The sequence below is a fragment of the Theropithecus gelada genome, chromosome 15, assembly GCF_003255815.1.
Source record: "Theropithecus gelada isolate Dixy chromosome 15, Tgel_1.0, whole genome shotgun sequence".
Taxonomy (NCBI): Eukaryota; Metazoa; Chordata; class Mammalia; order Primates; family Cercopithecidae; genus Theropithecus; species Theropithecus gelada.
This window is the reverse complement of record NC_037683.1, coordinates 81,560,433-81,581,056: the sequence shown is the minus strand read 5'-3', so window position 1 is coordinate 81,581,056 and position 20,624 is coordinate 81,560,433. Positions and strand designations below refer to the sequence as shown.

Below are 20,624 nucleotides of genomic sequence, written 5' to 3'. Positions count from 1 at the left end.
CTGGGCTCACCACAAGCTCCGCCTCCCGGGTTCACGCCATTCTCCTGCCTCAGCCTCCGAGTAGCTGGGACTACAGGCGCCCGCCACCTCGCCCGGCTAGTTTTCTGTATTTTTTTAGTAGAGACGGGGTTTCACCGTGTTAACCAGGATGGTCTCGATCTCTTGACCTCGTGATCCGCCCATCTCGGCCTCCCAAAGTGCTGGGATTACAGGCTTGAGCCACCGCGCCCGGCCTTTTAAGCCTCTTTTGAGGAGAAAATTTGATTTTAAATTAGGGCCAGGTGGGGTGGCTCATGCCTATAATCCCAGCACTTTGGGAGGCAGAAGCGGGTGGATCGCCTGAGGTCAGGAGTTCGAGACCAGTCTGGCCAACATGGCAAAACCCTGACTTTACTAAAAATACAAAAATTAGCTGGGCATGGTGGTGCATGCCTGTGATCCCAGCTACTCGGGAGGCTGAGACAGTAGAATTGCTTGAACCCAGGAGGTGGAGGTTGCAGTGAGCCAAGAACGTGCCACTGTACTTCAGCCTGGGTGAAGGAGCCAGAGTCTGTCTCAAAAAAAAAAAAAGATTTTGACTTTTTTCAGATTAGTGCATGAACTTTTATCATAAAACTTTAAAGCTAGGGAAAATATCTTAGAATTCAAGTCATGTTCATGCTTTACCCTATGAAGAAACAGAGGCACAGAGAGAAATAACTTGAGGATAATGGAAACGTGCACACATCTGTAAGTGTGTGTGTGTGTGTGTGTGTGTGTCAGAGAGAAAGAGAGATGTTCCCTTGTAAGTAAACACTCTTGGAAATAGGTGCATTTTATTATAAGATAAAAAGTAACACTAAAGCTGATATAGTTCTGGTTGCTAAGCCTCACACACAAAAGGTCTTTAGGTAGCTGCTTCCTGAGTTTTATTTCTGTGGCCCAAAAATTCTCTTTGTAAACCTTCGTGTCATGTCATACTAAACCTTTGACATCAATACCCTTTAAAATATACAGGTCCTTTAAAAAAAAGACAAAGGGCAAATACCAATGTGGGAAACTTGAATTTTAATTGTTTGTTTCAATGTTAGAATGAATTAATGTTAGATAAATTCTTTGGTAACTTTTCCCCCTAAAATTGGATTTTTCAAGAAACATCACTGGTTTGATATATTGTTATGTGGGATAGCATAATTTTAGGGGATAACTTAATATCTGCATTTATTTGTCACTGCTTTGAGTTGGTTTTTGTCCCCTGACCCCCAGCCGGGATGTTAGATCACACAGATTTTTTTTTTTCTTTGAGCCATTAGGGAGAGTCCAAAACAGTCACTTTATGCAGTAGGAAAGCTTGCCCAGTCAGCACACACAGATATGTTGTTGCCTGATTTATATTTGTGAGAGTAACTTTTAAGAAGCTAGCAAGTTTATGAAATGCATGTGAGAATTTCTCTCAAATAACCCTGTTAATGGACAGTCCAGCAATCCTCCCATCTCACCCTCCCATGTAGCTGAGACTACAGGCAGGTGGCACCATACTCAGCTAATTTTTTGTGTTTTTAATAGATATGTGGCTTCACCATGTCACCCAGGCTGGTCTCAAACTCCTGGGCTCAAGCGGTCCTCCCACCTTGGCCTCCCAGAGTGCTGGGATTACAGGTGTGAGCCACTGCACCCAGCCTGTATATTTTTCTTGAAATCCTTTTTGAATGTTTAGTCTTGTTTTCTTATTCAGAGTACACCTTGTTCATTATTTATTTATTTTTCATTTCCCCAATTTAGCCTGCTTTCCACCCAGCCCTAGCAACATAGGTTTGGGTCAGAGAAATTCAAGTGGCCAGGGGACACTAAAGATGGCCCGTTATGGTAGGCCTTGAGTTGAATTAGTCACCAAGCTAGTCTTATCTCTTTTCTAGGCCTAATTCTTGCCTTTTTTTTTTTTTTTTTTGGCTCAAAACAAATTGTTTGTCTTTAGAACACAATAAAATCCAGGGAGAGTGTCCTGTTCTTCCTACAGACGTCACTGGGACATCTTATTCTTTAATTAATTCAGTCAACTGAAATTGGTCAAATACCTGCTCTCTGTGCCAGAGTTACAAACTTTGTATTTCTATAATTGCTAGTAGCTGTCTTACATTTCTTATTTTATCTATCTGGCATGTGATACGCCTAATACCTTCCATTATCACCTCATGTCCCTTTACCAGCTTGGTAGTTTTTCTGTTAGTTCAGGAAATCAAACAAAATGGTGTGTGACCTGGAGGAACTAGAAAAACAAGAGCAAACCAACCCTAAAGCCAGCAGAAGAAAAGAAATAACCAAAATCAGAGCTGAAAAAAATTGAGACGTGAAAATCCATACAAAAGATCAATGAAACCAAAAGTTTGTTATTCAAAAAAAAAAAAAAAAAAGACAAGGTTGATAGACCACTAACTAGATTAATAAAGAAAACAAGAGAGAAGATCGATCCAAATAAGCACAATCAGAAATGACAAAAATGACACTACAACTGATGCCTCTGAAATATAAAAAATCCTCAGAGACTGTTACAAATACCGCTATGCACACAAACTAGAAAACCTAGAAGAAATGGATAGATACCTGGAAACACATAAGCCCCATAAGATTGAAGCAGGAAGAAATTGAAATCTTGAACAGACCAATAATGAGTTCTGAAATTGAATCAGTAATACAAAACCCACCCCAAAAAGCCCTTGATCAAATGGATTCACAGCCAAATTATACCAGACATATAAAGAAGAACTAGTACCAATCCTACTGAAATTATTTCAAAAATTCAAGGAGGAAGGACCCCTCCCTAACCCATTCTACAAAGCCAGCATCATTCTGATACCAAAACCTGGCAGAGACACAGCAGAAAAGAAAACTTTAGGCCAATATCCCTGATAAACATTGACACAAAAATCCTCAACAAGATACTAGCAAACCAAATCAAGCAGCACATTGAAAAGTTAATTCATCACAATCAAGTAGGCTTTATTCCTGGGATGCGAGGTTGATTCACCATACACAAATCAATAAATGAAACTCATCACATAAACAGAATTAAAAACAAAAACCACAGGATAATCTCAATAGACACAGAAAAGGCTTTTAACAAAATTCAACATCTCTTCATGTTAAAAACCCTCAACAAATTAGGCATTGAAGGAACATACCTCAAAATAGTAAGAGCCATCTATTATTCAACTATCCACGGCCAACATCATACTGACTGGGCAAAAGCTGGAAGCATTTCTCTTGAGAACTGGAACAAAACAAGGATGCCTACTCCCACCACTTATATCAACATAGTACTGGAAGTGCTAGCCAGAGAAATCAGGCAAGAAAAAGAAATAAAAGACGTCCCATTAGGAAGAGAGGAAGTCAAACTAGCTCTGTCATAGTGCAGGCAATATAATTCTGTACCCAGAAAACACTGCAGACCCTGCTAAAAGGCCCCTAGAACTGACAAACAACTTCAGTAAAATTTCAGGATACAAAATCAATGTACAAAAGTCAGTAACATTTCCACACACCAATAATGTCTAAGTTGAGAGCCAAATCAAGAATGTAATTCCATTTATTCTTTTGAATAAAATACCTAGGAATACAGCTAATCAAGGAGGTGAAAGATCTCTACAATGAGAATTATGAAACACGCTGAAAGAGATCAGAGGTGACACAAACAAATGGACAAATATGCTCATGGATAGGAAGAATCAATTTTGTTAAAACGGCCATAGTGCCCAAAGAGATTTTTAGATTCACTGCTATTCCTAACTACCAACATCATTTTTTCACAGAATTTGAAAAAAAAAAAAAAAAAACCTATTCCAAAATTCATGTGGAACCAAAAAACCTGAATAACCAAAGCAATCTGAAGCAAAAGGAACAAAGCCAGTGGCATCACACTATGTGACTTCATACTACACTACAAGGCTATGGTGACCAACACAGCATAGTCCAGGTACAAAAACAGACACATAGACCAATAGAACAAGTTAAAGAATCAGAAATAAAGCTGCACACCTACAGCCATCTGATCTTTGACAAAGTTGACAATAACAAGCCATGAGGAAAGGTCTCCCTATTCAATAAATGGTGCTGGAGTAACTGGCTAGTCATATACAGAAGACCAAAACTGGACCCCTCCCTTTAATCATATACAAACATTAACTCAAGATGGATTAAGGACTTAAATGTAAGACCTAAAATTACAAAAACCCTAGAGAAAAAAACTAGGAAATAGTATTCTGGACATTGGCCTTGGTAAAGAATTTATGAATAAGTCCCCAAAAGCAATTGTAACAAAAACAAAAATTGACAAGTGGGACTTAATTAAACTAAAGAGCTTCTGCACACTAGAAGAAACTATCAACAGAGTAAACTGACAACCTACTGAATAGGAGAAAATATTCACAAACTGTAAATCTGAAGAATGTCTGATACCCAGAATCTATAAGGAACTTAAATAATTCAACAAGCAAAAACCAAACAACCCCATTTAAAAATGGGCAAAAGACATGAACAGATACTTCTCAAAAGAAGTCATACGTGTAGCCAACAAATACATGAAAAAATGCTCAGCATCACTAATCATTAGATAAACACAAATCAATACCACAATGTGATACCAACTCACACCAGTCAGAATGACTGTTATTGAAAAGTCAAAAAATACACTGGGCATGGTAGCTTATGCTTGTAATCCCAGCATTTTGGGAGGCTGAGGCAGGAGGATTATTTGAAACCAGGAGGTTGAGACCAGCCTATGCAATGTAGCAAGACGTGTCTCACAAAACATCAAAATAAATGAAACAAACAAAAAAAAACCAACAAAGAAAATTAGCTGGGTATGGTGGCATGTACCTATATTCCCACCTACTGGAAGGCTGAGGTGGGAAGATTGCTTGAGCCTAGGAATGCAAGGCAGCAATGAGCTATAATCACACCACTGCACTCCATCCTGGATAGCAGAATGAGACCCTCTCTCAAAAAAAAAAAAAAGGCAAAAATTAATATGTTGGAAATTAGTTCAGTCACTATGGAATGCATTGTGAAGATTTCTGAAAGAACTTAAAACAGAACTACCATTCAACCCAGCAATCCCACTCCTGGGTCTATACCCAAAGAAAAATAAATTGTTCTACAAAAAAGACACATGCACTCATATGTTCATCACAGCACAATTCACAATAGCAAAGACATGGAATCAACCTAGATGCCCATCAACAGTGGACTAGATAAAGAAAATGTGGTACATATACACCATGGAATAGTACGCAGCCATAACAAAGAACAAAATCATGGGTTCCTTTTTTTTTTTTTTTTTTTGTAGCAACATGAATGCAGCTGGAGGCCATTATCCTAAATGAATTAACACAGGAACAGAAAACCAAATACCACATGTTCTTATTTATAAGCAGGAGCTAAACATTGGGTAAACACGGGCATAAAGATAACACGGTAGACACCAGGGACTACTAGAGAAGGGAGGATGGAAGCAGGCATGGGTTAAAAAACTGCCTGTTGAGTACTCTGGTCACTACGTGGGTGATGTCAGCATCATTCATACATCAAGCCTAAGTGACATGCAGTTTACCCATGTAATGAATTTGCACATGTATGCCTTGAACCTAAAATAAAAGTCAGAAAAAAATAAAAGATAAGATATTCCTTATCCTCAACAAAAATTAAAATGGCACGTGTTTATGCACTTGACTTTGCAGCATGCTTTCCAAAGATGTCTTTGAGTCATAAAAATGGGAAATACACATGTTGGTTTCTCTCGTCATCACTTGACAACTTATATGCTTTACCTTTCTTATGATGGTCTCATTTCTTCAGTGACAGGACTAGACATTCTATTTTAAACTCTGTCCAGAGCTGCATATTATTCAACACAATTTTAACAGAGTTCATAGAGCAGAGATTGAGGATGTTTGCAAAGATAAATCATTTATTTTTATTTTTTCGTAACCATGTCCCGCCTATTTTATTCATTATTAAGAACATTGATGTGAAGATGAAATGGTTTTCTCTATTTTTATCTTCAAACGATCTCTATTTGCAGCTTCTGCACATTGCTACACCCAGCCACTTACACTAGGGTCATAGTTTAGCTTCAGCTGGGAGCCAAATGCCCCACAGCTGAAATGACCACACCTCCGAAGTGGCATTTTCCCAGGCCATGCCTCCCTTTAATAATGAGCCAGCCGGGGGGTAAGTTTGTATCTCGTTACAACAGAGCCTTGTATTAGGCCTGGTGCATAATTAAATGTGAGGAATTACAATCGCTTCCCTCTTTGAAAGCTCTCTCAGCACCATGTCTACACTTAAGCCATTACTTTTATTTTTAATCTAATGGTTTGCCTCTCTCTCTCCCTCTTTCTCTCTCCAAATTAAATATCAACCATAAAAGGAACCAAGGAAGTCCAGAAATTTGTGGCTTTAAAAAGACTGGATCTCGAAAAGATTTTCACAAGACACTTCCAAAACAGACGTTTGAGTCGGAAACCTTGGAGTGCAATGAACCCGCTGCTCAGGTATTTCCTATCAACAAACACAGTTACCAGGTTACTGGACTCTTCTGCCCAGGGCATGCTGTCAATTTTACAAACTCGAATAAAGGATAGACACACAGAAAGTTTGAGTAGGAGGAACTTTACCATCTGAGTCAGTGATATATTTTTTTCAAATTTATTTGTAGCTACAGAAATTGGTGTTCAAATGAAAACCCAGAAACCTAATGATTAACATAGAAAAAAGTGGAAAAGTTCTAATTGGGGGACAGAGACACCTTGGGCCCATCCCTAGAACAATTCCTGCAGAGACTCTTGGTGCCCCTAAGGCAAACTACAGAGTAATGAAAAGCTCCATGCTGAGGCCAGAATACTGCATTCTCCTAGTGATTCTACCATGTGCTAACTCTCTAACTTCAGGCAGGATAATTAAACTTACTGGGCTTCAGTTTCCTCTCCTGGGAAACAAGGATGATAATACTAACTCATGAGGTTATTTGAGTATTAAATGAGTTAATATCCATAAAGAATTAGAATAATGCCAAGTACACTTAGTGCCTAGTAAATGCTGGCCACTGTTATTGTTGTTGTCATTATTCTTTTTTTTTTTTTTTTTTTTGAGACAGAGTCTCGCTCTGTCACCCAGACTGGAGTGCAGTGGTGCCATCTAGGCTCACTGCAAGCTCCGCCTCCTGGGTTCACGCCATTTTCCTGCCTCAGCCTCCCGAGTAGCTGGGACTACAGGCGCCTGCCGCCACGCCCGGCTAATTTCTTTTTGTATTTTTAGTAGAGATGGGGTCGATCTCTTGACCTGGTGATCCACCCATCTCAGTCTACAAAAGTGCTGGTATTACAGGTGTGAGCCACTGCGCCCAGTTGGTTGTCATTATTCTTATAAAGTGATTACAGTTTAAAATTCAAGTTAAAGTGTACATATTGTGAAATGAACTTTTAACACTATTCTGTAACTAATTTTTTAAATGCCTGGGGTCATTTGAAGAACTCCAGCAAACACTCTAACAAATAGAAGACAGAAAGAAACGAAGCCTTCATTTGCATAAAACAGCCAAAGAACAGTAGCCAAATAAATTTCATGTTTCCAAAAGTTAAGCTCTATGCACCTATGTTCACAGCAGCATTATTCACAGTAGCCAAAAGGTAGAAGCAACCCAAGTGTCCATCCATAATGAATGGATAAACAAAACGTGGTTGCCAGGGGCTGGGGGAGGGAGGAGTGGGAAACTGTTGTTTAATGGGTAGAGTCTCCTATCTATTTGTGAATGAATGAATTAATTAATTAATGAGACAGGGTCTCACTTTGTCACCCAGGCTGGATTGCAGAAGAAGTCATCGTGGCCGGTCGTGGTGGTTTATGCCTGTAATCTCAGCACTTTGGGAGGCTAAGGCAGGTGGATCACTTGAGGTCAGGAGTTCAAGACCAGCCTGGCCAACATGGTGAAACCCCGTCCCTACTAAAAATACAAAATTAGCCAGGCGTGGAGGCACGTGCCTGTAATCCCAGCTACTCAGGAGGCTGAGGCAGGAGAATCACTTGAACCCGGGAGGTAGAGGCAGCAGTGAGCTAAGATTGTGCCATTGCACTCCAGCCTAGCCAAAAAGAGTAAAACTCCATCTAAAAAAAGAAAAAAAATTCAATCTTTCCTGTTAGCTTTATTAAATATTTTGTTTTTTTTTTTGTTTTTGTTTTTTTTTTTTTTTTTGAGACGGAGTCTCACTCTGTCGCCCAGGCTGGAGTGCAGTGGCCGGATCTCAGCTCACTGCAAGCTCCGCCTCCCGGGTTCCCGCCATTCTCCTGCCTCAGCCTCCCGAGTAGCTGGGACCACAGGCGCCGCCACCTCGCCCGGCTAATTTTTTGTGTTTTTAGTAGAGACGGGGTTTCGCCGTGTTAGCCAGGATGGTCTCGATCTCCTGACCTTGTGATCCGCCCGTCTCGGCCTCCCAAAGTGCTGGGATTACAGGCTTGAGCCACCGCGCCCGGCCAGCTTTATTAAATATACTTTAACTTTAGAAGCACAATAATTAGAACTGGCCAAACTTTAAAAAATTTTTTCACAAAGAAATTAGTAACTTGTAGGGTCATTTATAATCTTTTTCTCTATTGATTTTTACAGTTTTAAAAAGTTAATACATTAATGTATTTATTTACTTATTTTTTGAGATGGAGTCTCACTCTTGTTACCGAGGCTAGAGTGCAGTGGCATAATCTCAGCTCATTGCAACCTCTGCCTCCCAGGTTCAAGTGATTCTCCTGCCTCAGCCTCCCAAGCAGCTGGGGTTACAGGCACCAGCGACCACGCCCGGCTAATTGTTTTGTATTTTTAGTAGAGATGGGGTTTCATCATGTTGGCCAGGCTGGTCTTGAACTCCTGACCTCAGGTGATCCGCCCACCTCGGCCTCCCAAAGTGCTGGGATTACAGGCATGAGCCCAATATTTTAAAAATAGTACATTATTACAGAAGCTAGATGTGAACTTTAAATTATTATCAGAAAATTAGTGTGCCTGACAGATTCTATGGTTGTCTGGGCCTGTGACATTCACACCTTTGTGATGTTCATCCCCGACTGTGGGTGGGACCTGGGACTTGCTTCTATCAAAACAATATGGCAAAGCATGATAGGATGTCACTTGTGATCATATTGTAGCAGCCAAAATGGATTAAAGACTTAAATGGGGCCAGGCGCAGTGGCTCACCCCTGTAATCCCAGCACTTTGGGAGGTTGACAGGGGCAGATCACCTAAGGTCAGGAATTTGAGACCAGCCTGGGCAATATGGTGAAACCCCATCTCTACTAAAAATACAAAAATTAGCCGGATGTGGTGGTAGATGCCTGTCATCCCAGCTACTAGGGAGGCTGATGCAGGAGAATCACTTGAACCCAGGAGGCGGAGGTTGCAGTGAGCTGAGATGGCACCATAGCACTCAAGCCTAGGTGTTGCAGCAAGACTCGGTTTAAAAAAAAAAAAAAAGTGGTAATCATATCTCACTGCAGCCTTGAACTCCTGGGTGGGCTTCAAGCAGTCTTCCTACCTAAACCTCCCAAGTAGCTAAGACTGTGGGTGCACACCACCATGCCTGGCTAAGTTTTGCCATTTTTTTTTTTTTAGGGACTGAGTCTCATTGTGTTGCCCAGGCTAGTCTTGAACTCCTGGCCTCAAGCAATCCTCCCACCTTGTCTACCCAAAGTACTGGGATTAAAGGCATAAACCACTGCACCTGGCCCAATCTCCTTTTTGTTACACCTTCCTCCAGTTCTGTTTTGCTCTAGTGTGAGACATGAGCATGGTTCATTAAGAGGCTTGGCCCCCCAGCCCCAGGAAAGAACAAGCCAACAACCAATAGGAATGTAGAGCTGTTTTTAGTCCTTTCCTCAGGACTGGTTTGTCTGCATATGACGAGTAACTACCTGCTTCAGGTGAGAAGGAGACATTTAATTTTAGAATAGTCCAGCCAGGGAGCTAAGATGTCATTCTTCTCAAATCCCCAGTTTCTTCAGAAGACTTGAGGCCTGGCTGAGATTCTGTAGTCCCAAATTGGAGCAGTCTTGAGACATCCAAGATTCTTCAGTTCTCATTTTAGACTCGCTGTCTCTCTCACAAAGACCCACTGTTTTCTCTCACAGGCAGGCCCCCGCCACTTAAACGTGCTGTGCGATGTGTCTGGGAAAGGCCCCGTCACTGCCTGTGACTTTGACCTCCGTAGCCTGCAGCCTGACAAGCGGCTAGAAAACCTCCTGGAGCAAGTGAGTGCCGAGGACTTTGAGAAGCAGAACGAGGAGGCCCGGAGGACCAATCGGCAGGCCGAGCTCTTTGCCCTTTACCCGTCAGTGGACGAGGTGGGTGCCGCTGTCTCCACACTGGAGAATCTCAGTGAAGACTCTGAGAGTCATGTGGACAATTGTGTTGTTCATTATTACTGTACAACAGCCCATGATATCAGGGCTCACTTGTATGATTTCTGGAGCCTTGCTTTTCACTCAGGCAAGCCTGTGTGTCGTAGTAGAGCCAATATTGATGATCGTGCAGATGGGATTCTGATAATAATAACAACTGGAATTTTCATAGCACTTTACAAAATATGTTCACTAAGAGCATCTCATTTAATCCCTGAACGTTTCAAGAGTCTACATGTAGTAATCATACCCAGCAAGTCAAACCATCCTATTATTTGAGGGTATGTGGCCACTAATCCATTGAGACATACGTTACTTAAACTTTGATGTTCTTTAACACTTTGCTACTTTCTTTTTAATGATCTCTATGAGCAACCAGAGAGACCTGCTTTGAAAACATTTCAAGCTAAGATAATCACAGTCCATGCTCCCAATGTGTAGGACTTTGGGATCTTGATTGTGTACTTCTTCATTTATTGGAGCTGACCGACAACAATAGGATAATGTGGACTTTGCCTGTGGTCACTGCCTGGGGCACTTTGGATGCAATGAGAGGTGACCATTATTGAAGCTTTGTGTCTGTCTGAACTCCTCGTACTGTATAGAAGGCTCTCTGTTTTCCCCTCTGCATGTGAGGTTATCTCCGATTCTGGGTCTTGGCAGAACAGATTACTGCTATATCTCTGCTGTCCAAATTGTATTAAAAGTTCAGTTGCAAGAAATAGATTTGAGGAAACGTTGCATAAAAGATATTCTATCTATCCATGCCTCTAAATATTTGAAATTCGATCGTTGGATTAAGCAAGGCAATCAGAGAGCCTGATACCCCCACCCTTCTGGATGGTGTTTGCTAACCTGCCCTTCAGTGAGCTCACCACTGGTCAGCAAGGAGGACAATAAAGGAAACAGCAGTCGTGAGGTAGGATATCATGTCCACATGGAAATACTATTGTTGACATTGACCTACTCACCATCTAGCACCTTCCTCTTTGACGATCTAAAGGATAACTAGCCTTCAAGTCTTCAGAGAAAGAAGCGCGCTTCTGCTGAGATAATATGAACACTTAGAGATTGTGCTCATTTTGTAACTAACTCTCTTAAATTCTTTACTTCGAGCAAATTTCTGTCCACCTTCACCAAACGTGGCAGCTTGCTGATTGGTGTCCTGAATTTACTCCAGCTTTCTTTTCTTATCCTGATTTTCTAAGCACCTTGGTTTCCTCATCTATTTTTATTTTATTTGCAGTTTTTGTCAGCAGCCCCAAATGTTCTTCTGAATGAGGCAAATTATAAAAATAAATTATCCCACTTATATATAGAATCTAAAAAAGTGGATCTCATAGAAACAGAGTAGAAAGGTGGTTACCAGGGGCTGTGGGGAGAGGGAGAGGTGTTTCTCAAAGGCTGCAAAGTCTCAGACTGGAGGAATATGTTTTAGTGACCTGTTGCACTGCATAGTGACCAGAGTTAATAATAATGTGTATTTCAAAACTGCTTTTAAGAAAGATTTTTAATGTTTCATCACACACACACAAAAGGTAAGTTGGTGAGGTGATAGATAACGTTAATTAGCTTGATTTAATCTTTCTGCAATGTATACAAACATCAAAACATTATTTGATTTAATCTTTATACAATGTATACATAGATCAAACCATTACACTGTACCCCATAGCTGTAGACAATTACTATTTGTCAATTAAAAAAATAAATTAATAAAGTATGAATAATGTGAGCAATATCATCATCTCCATTCCTCACATTAGAAAGCAAGCATTAGGCTGAAGAACTTTTTCAAGATTCAACAGATAAATTAAATTATAAAATGGGGCCCTAACTTGTTAACTACAAAGTTCATGTTCCCTTGTTTATGTATCTACATACATATGACTATCTGGTATGTTAGCACACATAACTGAAATCTAAAGATGATATTTTTAAATATCATGTAACTTTTTAGTTTCCATCTACAACATTAAGACTTTTTACCAGATTTGTCAAGATATGTTATATCAGACTGATTTGGCCTCTGCTTTCCTCCCTCTTCTTCTCATTTCTGTGATAGAGGGATCCAAACATGTAATAGAGGGATCCAAAGCGGATGCCAGAAGAGAGAGAACAATTAGAGGATGCAGAGAATATGTCCAGTGAGACATTTGCTTGTCAATGTCTCCCTGGTGGTATTAGATGGGAGAATGTTCCATCTGAACTGATTAAAATAATGAAACATAGCCTGGTTTTAGAGGAACTTTGTTTTATGATCTTTGAAACAATGCAGACACTCCATTGGGACTGAAAGTTATAATCTAGTAGCAGGCCTAATGGGGCCTAATTTTATTGAGTAGAGAGAAGTGATTTGTAATGAGTGTACCAGTTATTTGTAAATTGGCATGTCTAAAATGCTTGAGGACCTCTATACCAGCCCTTTAATATTTTGAAGCTGTTGTCACAGAAATTGCATTTGTACTTATAATTTGCACTTTCTCCAAAGAAAGTTCTGTGGAAGAAAGTTCTACCTACTCTGACATGATTACAAATGCTGGTTTTTTTGATGACATAATCAGATTTTTAAATATTATCATTACTTGATTTCCCTGTAAGGAAAGTTAGAAGAGAGGTAAACTAGTATATCCAAGTTATGGCAGAGTCTACAGGAGAAGCAAAAGTTGGTCTTAACCACCAAGCTTCTATAAGGGAAGTTCTTCCCCTAATTCATTCGGATTCTACAAAAGGTGGTGATTCTACAAAAGGCATTCTATGTCAATCCCTAAGAAAGATTCCACTAATACTCCAAATCATAGAAAAGTTTGCTGAGGCTCTTGGTTACAAGTGACAGAACCCAACTAAAACCAATTCAGAAAAAATGTTGGGGGAGTACTTCTTGGCTCAACTAAGGAAATCACAGGGAGGCAAATGTGAAGTTGACCTCCAGACCGTTGGGACAGTAAATGAAAGAATATAATCTCTCTCATACCGTCTCTTTCTCTCTCATTATCTCGTTCATTCCCTTCATTTATACATATCTTTAGGATGATGAAAACAAGAGGTAGCCATTAATGTTTCACATTTCCACTTTCTGCTTGCTTGGGAATTAGCTCCCATTTCAGTTAGCTATAAAGCCTGAAGAAATTCATATAGCTTAGAAGAGACTTAGGAAATACATCATCCAAATGTCATATGGGGACCTTGTTTGGATCTTGATTTAACAAAACAACAGTAAAACAAATTGAGACAGGGAAATTTGAAACTGACAAAAATTATTTAGTGGCAATAAGAAATTATTATTAATTTTTAGGCATAATAATGGGATTGCTATATGTTTTTAAAAGTCTTTAGCTTTTAAAGATATGTACTGAAATATTTATATATGTATATGGTCTCTGGGAAGTTGCTTCTAAGTAATCCAGTATTGAGCTAGAAAGGTAGTAAGTAGGTAAATAGATGAAACCAGAATGCCCATGAATTAAACTTGTCGAAGCTAGGTGATGGGTGAATGGTGATTCATTGCATTACTCTCTCAACTTTTGTGTATGTTTAAAATTTTCCAAATGAAAATCTTTTTTAAAAGGATTTCAAAAATTAGAATCTAGACCAAAGGCAGTCCTAGAATTCCATGAGTGTCTCTACCTTCAGGTTGTTTTCCAGTTAGGGAGATCATCCCTTTAGATATGCCTGTTCCAATGATCCTAAAAGGTCTAGATAGCCCTGAGCGAGTAGGCATCAAAACAATTTCTCCTCTGAAATAAACTCAGCCATTCCACCCATCAACATGGCCAACCGTAACCACAAGGAATGGGGACCACAGGGAGAAGTTGGAGTAATGATGAGCTTACCACATTGATCATTCCACCAAAGTGAGTACACATTTACCAGGAAGGTGACTTTACTGCTATTTGCAAGAATGTTAGGCTTGCCATGGGGTATTCAGTGGAAGGCTCCCAGGAAAAGACAGTGAGATGTGACCCTTTTCTTTGGACCCTTGCAATCGGCAGAGCACTCATCAGTGTTTGGAAAGCATACTGCAAGAGTGGGAATTACTGTTTTCAAGGATTTGCATTGCTTATTTTTGCATACATGAATATAATTAACATAGAACGATAGTTCAGATGCAGATATTAAAGTTACAATAGGGACTTGATATTTCTCTTTAAGTCTTCAGTTTCTGTGTGGCAAAATAAACAGGTAGAGAGCTCTTAATTTGTCATTACTAAATTTCATATACCTAGCACTTTAGCAAGCTCTAACTGCATAAGCCTGTCTAGAACTTGTCAATTCAACCCCAAGTCTCTATCATCTGTTTAAGAAAACAGTGAACTGAGAAAGTGAGTCTGTATTATAGGATCGATGGTTTACAGCCTTAAGTGAACCATTCTGACTCAGATTTCAAATCTGAAACTCACATACTTACTAGTAAAGCCCTTGACAGGAGAAATATTCCAAATGTGTAACAAGAGTGGGCAAAAAACACACAAAAACATCAACAATAGGTATAAGATTTTGCAATGCCATCTGGTGGATGTTACTAAGCCATATCCATGTTCACATTTCCTTCCTTCCTGCTTCAGTCTCTTTGTCTTAAATGCTTGGGTTTCTAAAAGGAGAAACTGTTTGCTGTAAATTCTGACTTTGCGGTTGGGGGTTGGAAGACAAACTTTCTCATAAAAGGCAGAGTGTTAGGAAAAAAAAGCAAACCTAAGTTAACTTGATCCGTGGAGGGTAGCCTTCCCTTCCCTGGGTTAACTCTAATTGGAACTCCTCGTGGAATTCACTAATGATTTCCTTATGATGTGATTAATAATAGGAGGATGCTGTGGAAATACGTCCAGTACCAGAATGTCCCAAGGAACACCTGGGCAACAGAATATTGGTCAAGTTGCTGACCTTGAAGTAAGTATCAACAAACACACTACCACTACTTTGAGATGTATCTTGCCTTTTACATACAGATGTTGTCTTTATTGTCAGAGCTTAAATCAGAAAGGAGCTCCCAAAATACTTTTATTTTATTTTATTTTATTTTATTTTATTTTATTTTATTTTATTTTATTTTATTTTATTTTATTTTTTGACACGGAGTCTCGCCCTGTCGCCCAGGCTGGAGTGCAGTGGCGCCATCTCGGCTCACTGCAAGCTCCACCTCCCAGGTTCATGCCATTCTCCTGCCTCAGCCTCCCGGGTAGCTGGGACTACAGGCGTCCCCCACCACGCCTGTCTAATTTTTTGTATTTTTGGTAGAGACAGGATTTCACTGTGTTAGCCAGGATGGTGTCGATCTCCTGACCTCGTGATCTGCCCGCATCGGCCTCCCAACGTGCTGGGATTACAGGCGTGAGCCACTGCTCCCGGCCCAAAATACTTTTAACAGTGGGCAGCTGTGGAGTAGTAGAAAGGGCACCATTTGAGTCTATTCCTGGATTTTTTTTCTATCAACCTTTTGGCAGTCATTATTCCACAATAGAGAAGGCAAACACAAATGTCTACTAAAGTAGGCATGTATGGTAATTGAGTGAAATGACCTACATTAAGAAAAATAACACTTAAATCAGTGGTGTGCTGGAGGTGACTGTACTAACTCATGAGAGCTGACAGTGCACATCTCTTCCTAACCCTGTGTTCAGTGAAGTCACATTGGTAATTTTAATTTGGCCATGGTGAAAGTGTTTACAATGTAGAAATCAGCCAATGCTACACATTTGCACCACCCTCAGCACCCAGAGATTATTTGTTAAACATTTGCCAGTATGCCACTGTTGAAACACAATGATAAATGCAACTGAAACTCAGTCTTAGTGCCAGGGGACAATAGGGAGTGGTGGGGACTGTAGTAAACCATGTTAACGGGGCACTCACTACTGGCAACAAACTCTTGCCATCCAAATAAACAGGCCCATTTTTGTCAACTGTCTTTTCTATTTTTTCAAGAGAAGCTGAAAACCCAGATTTTTCTGCATAATATGCCGACTCCCTAAAGATTTTCTCATTCCCTTTAGAAACACCATATAATTAAAACACAACTACAGTCTGGTTTCATCTTGTAGGCTAATTATTTGCCACATCTACTTTAAAGCAGTTGCATCCAAACATTTCAATTGTATACTTTGATAGTTAAAAAAAAATCCTCTATAGACATGTATTAATTTTGTACTTTCATATTAACATATTATCTACATTATAAAACATATAACTGAGAAATTTTAAAGAGTGAACTTGATACATCTGAATCAATTCTAGTATTTTCTTCTTGCACTGCAATAGATTGTCTTGTGTACCCCCGGAGTGCCTCCATGCCTCTCTTCCTCTCTGCAAACTGCTATTTTCAAGAGTTAGTTCTTCCTCTTTGAATCCACAGATGAAAACTAAAAAGTTGTACATATATAACTAAGCAAAACTACAGAAGCGTAACATTTATTTATATGCTATTAGACAGGTCATCCATCTCTCAAAGTCACTTCATGGGTCCCTCCAGCAGCTCTGGTTTGCAGTGAGAAGGCATCTGGATTCTGGATGTAAGGCAGGGTTTCAACCCTGGGAACTTCCCTGGGATCTTGAGTTCTTCCCTATAAATGAAGTTGATAGACCTTATGGTCTCAAGGTTCCTACCTACCACAAACTTCTAAGATTGTAACGCATAGCCTCTGCCAGCTGCTTCTGCCTCAGAATACAAGCCAGCAAGTCTGCTCGCACAACTATGGATGGTCTCTTGATGCTATAGTCTCCTCCCGCTGGCCAGTTCTACCAGAGGGGCTTCAGGGCCTTTTGTACGGAGAAATGAGCAGCCCATAAACCAGCCGAGTATCAAGTAGTGGGCACAGAAAAGCAAGCTGTAGCCCTTGCAAACCAACCTGGAAGTGGGAGCTGTCTGGTCAGCAGGAGGACTGACTGGAAGTGGCTGTTCCCCTCTGCATTGTTTAGGAAGCCTTCGCTATTGTCTGAGGGACCCACCTGCCCCCACAGGATGCATCATCAGGCTACTTTTAGATGCAGTGACTATGTCGTTTGAGATGGCAGGAATTCTCTATGGTGCTCATCACCAAGCGTTCTAGACCTCTCCAGTGAATAAACAGGCAGCTGTTCTCACAGGTGGGAAAACACAGCCACTAAGAGAGATATGTGTTATTTTAAAAAAATTTTTAATGGAGGCCAACTGCAGTGACTCACACCTGTAATCCCAACACTTTGGGAGGCCAAAGTGGGATGATCGCTTGAGGCCAGGAGTTTGAGACCAGCCTGGGCAATATAGCGAGACCCCCTCTCTACCAAAAATTAATAGATGTGTTAATTTTTAGTCCTAGATACTTTGGGAGGCTGAGGTGGGAGGATCGCTTGAGGCCAGGAGTTCAAGGCTGCAGTGAGCTATGATCATGCCACTGTATTCCAGCCTGAGTGACAGAGTAAGACCCTATCTCTAAAATTAAAAAAAAGAGGAGTCACTTGAATATCTCTTAATGAAAATTGTCAAGTACAGTTTCTAGTGATGTCCCCACAACTGCCAAAGAAGAAATTAAGTCAAATTGACATATTTGCCAAGTGCTCTTGGCCTGCTCATGTGTTTTAAATAGTATCCATACTAACCTATAACTGCAAGAGAAGAGATGGACCAAAAAGACAGCCCTAGGAATAATGACTTAGAGTAAACTAGATGAAAGAAAGAAACAAATTCTTATAGGTAAGCCTAGAATGTGACAGTATGAATAGTAAAAATATAAGGGTAATATTAATGGCAAATGTTTTCCCATTTACATTGATATGTAGGATTCTATTCATAATACTACATGTTTTAGCAGCTGAGGAATTTGTTTAAAGTTGTGGACATCTATAACTGTCTCTGTATTGCTTTTCAGAAATATAGAAACCCTCAAAGATACAGAAAGAATTGGCTCCTGCCAATTCTTCAAGTGTTTGTAACAGAAAAAAAAAAAAAAAAAAAGAATGAAAATAAAGTATTCTTCTGTTTTGTATTTTAAGTGGAGAAATACTTTAAGATTTAACACCATCTTATGAAAAGTAATCTCAGCTCTTAGGAGTCTTCTTGATGGTGAAACTTTAACGTGCAGAAAATTTACCCAGGGAGTTTATTTTAAATGTGGATTTTGGAGGACCTCCCATAGCAGTCTCCTTCAAGAGATTCTGGTTGAGTACGTCTCAGGTGGGATCAAGAAACCTGCATGCTGGCAAACTTCTTTTGCTTCAAAATTCTAGTTTCTGGGGACTACACTTGAAGAACAGACACTCACAGAAAAAGCCCAGGTTCTGTGATCAGAGATGGCTGGGCACAAAACCTGACCGTGCCGATTCCTAACTTTGAGGACTTTGGCAAGTTCCTTAATCCCTGGGAACCTTGGTGTCCTGGTGTATTAAATGCAGATAATATCTGCATTACACTGTAGTTGGGTAAAGAGGCTGATGTGTGGAAAGCACTTATTACAGCACAATTTTAAGTCTTTAATAAATGTTAATTCTCTTTTTCTTTCTCTGAACCACAGAGGACTTATCACTCAGTACCAACCTAAGTATATCACAGCAATATTCAGGCCCTTTGTGTAGTAGGGAGTACACAATTAACTATAGGTTGACCATGCCAGGCAGCAGCTGGTGAGCCTAGGCACAGGAAAGCCCCCAATTGGCCTAGTGCAGTGGCTCACACCTTTAATCCCAGTACTTTGGGAGGCTGAGGCAGGTGAGTCACCTGAGGTCAGGAGTTCGAGACCAGCCTGGACAACATGTGAGACCCCATCTCTACTAAAAATACAAAAATTAGCCGGGCGTGGTGGCGCATGCCTGTCATCCCAGCTACTGGGGAGGCTGAGGCAGAAGAATTGCTTGAACCCGGGAGGTGGAGGTTGCAGTGAGCCGAGATCATGCCATTGCTCTCTACCCTGGGCGACAAGAGCAAAACTCTGTCTCAAAAAAAAAAAAAAAAAAAGAAAGCCCCCAATTAATGTGCAATTACCTAATAATGGAATAATCATAGAAGTCCTCAACACTGGGCTTTTGGGTGGTAAAATGTACATATCGTAAAATCTAACGCCTTTTTTTTTTTTAATTTGAGATGGAGTCTCACTCTATTGCCCAGGCTGGAGTGCAATGGCACAATCTCGGCTCACTGCAACCTCCGCCTCCCAGGTTCAAGTGAGTCTGCTGCCTCAGCCTCCTGAGTAGCTGGGATTACAGGCACTTGCCACCTTGCTTGGCTAATTTTTGTATGTTAGTAGAGATGGGGTTTCACCATGTTGGCCAGGCTGGTCTTGAACTCCTGACCTCATGATCTGCCTGCCTTGGCCTCCCAAAGTGCTGGGATTACAGGTGTGAGCCACCACACCTGGCCAAAATCTACCATCTTAACCATTTTTAAGGTACAGTTCAGTGGTGAGTACATTCACATTGTTCTGCAAACATCACCGCCATCCATCTCCAGGAATTTTTCTCTTCCCAAACTGAAACTGTACCCATTAAACAATAACTCCTTATCTTCCCTACTCCCCAGCCCCTGGCAACTACCATTCTACTTTCCGCCTCTATGAGTTTTACTACTCTTGGTGCCTCATATAAGGGGAATCATAAAGTAACTGTTTTTTTGTGACTGGCTTCTTTTACTTATCATAATGTCCTCACATTCATCTATATTGTAGCATGTATCAGTAGCTCCTTCTTTTCTATGGCTAAATAATATTCCATTGTATGTGTGTAGCACATTTTGTTTTGGCCTCATATATGCATCTGTTCATGGACACATGGGTTTCTTCTACCTATTGTGAAAAGCACTGTTACTCTGCATTGTTGTTAAGATACATTCACACACATCATCATACAGGATCCTCACAGCAGCCTGGAAAATGGAAAGGCAAGCATCCTTTCCTTATTTTGCAGAAAAATAAATGGAATTTGGAAAGGTAAGTAACCTGATTAGGATCGCAGAATTAGCAGGTGGTAGAAGAGTAACCGAGTCCAGGTCTCTGCCTGGGTGTCCTGTGAGTCTGCCATGATTCCAAATTGCCTCATTTCCAAAGGTGCCATTTGAGCAAATCACCCTTTCGTCTGTGCTCATACTCTGTCCAAATGTTATTCTAAAAAGTCCTTATTTGAGACAAAGCTGTCCATTGGTGAAGACATTCTCTCGCATGTCCCTGGAGACAAAACATGGCTTTTTGACATGACGTCTGAGGTCATGGTGGACTGGGGCTCTCTGCAGGTAATCCAAGGCTATGGGA

At 40.5% G+C, this 20,624-nt stretch overlaps 1 protein-coding gene across 3 annotated transcripts in view; it reads left to right on the top strand.

The window, feature by feature from the left end:
• DOCK8 (dedicator of cytokinesis 8) overlaps positions 1–20,624 on the top strand; it is a 237,404-nt gene that overhangs the window by 77,358 nt on the left and 139,422 nt on the right. For all 3 annotated transcript variants that reach the window (XM_025360064.1, XM_025360066.1, XM_025360065.1), the window contains 3 exons: positions 6,404–6,527; positions 10,147–10,359; positions 15,218–15,303. In XM_025360064.1, coding sequence (XP_025215849.1) covers positions 6,404–6,527; positions 10,147–10,359; positions 15,218–15,303 — 423 coding nt within the window. The remainder of the gene's footprint in view (positions 1–6,403; positions 6,528–10,146; positions 10,360–15,217; positions 15,304–20,624) is intronic.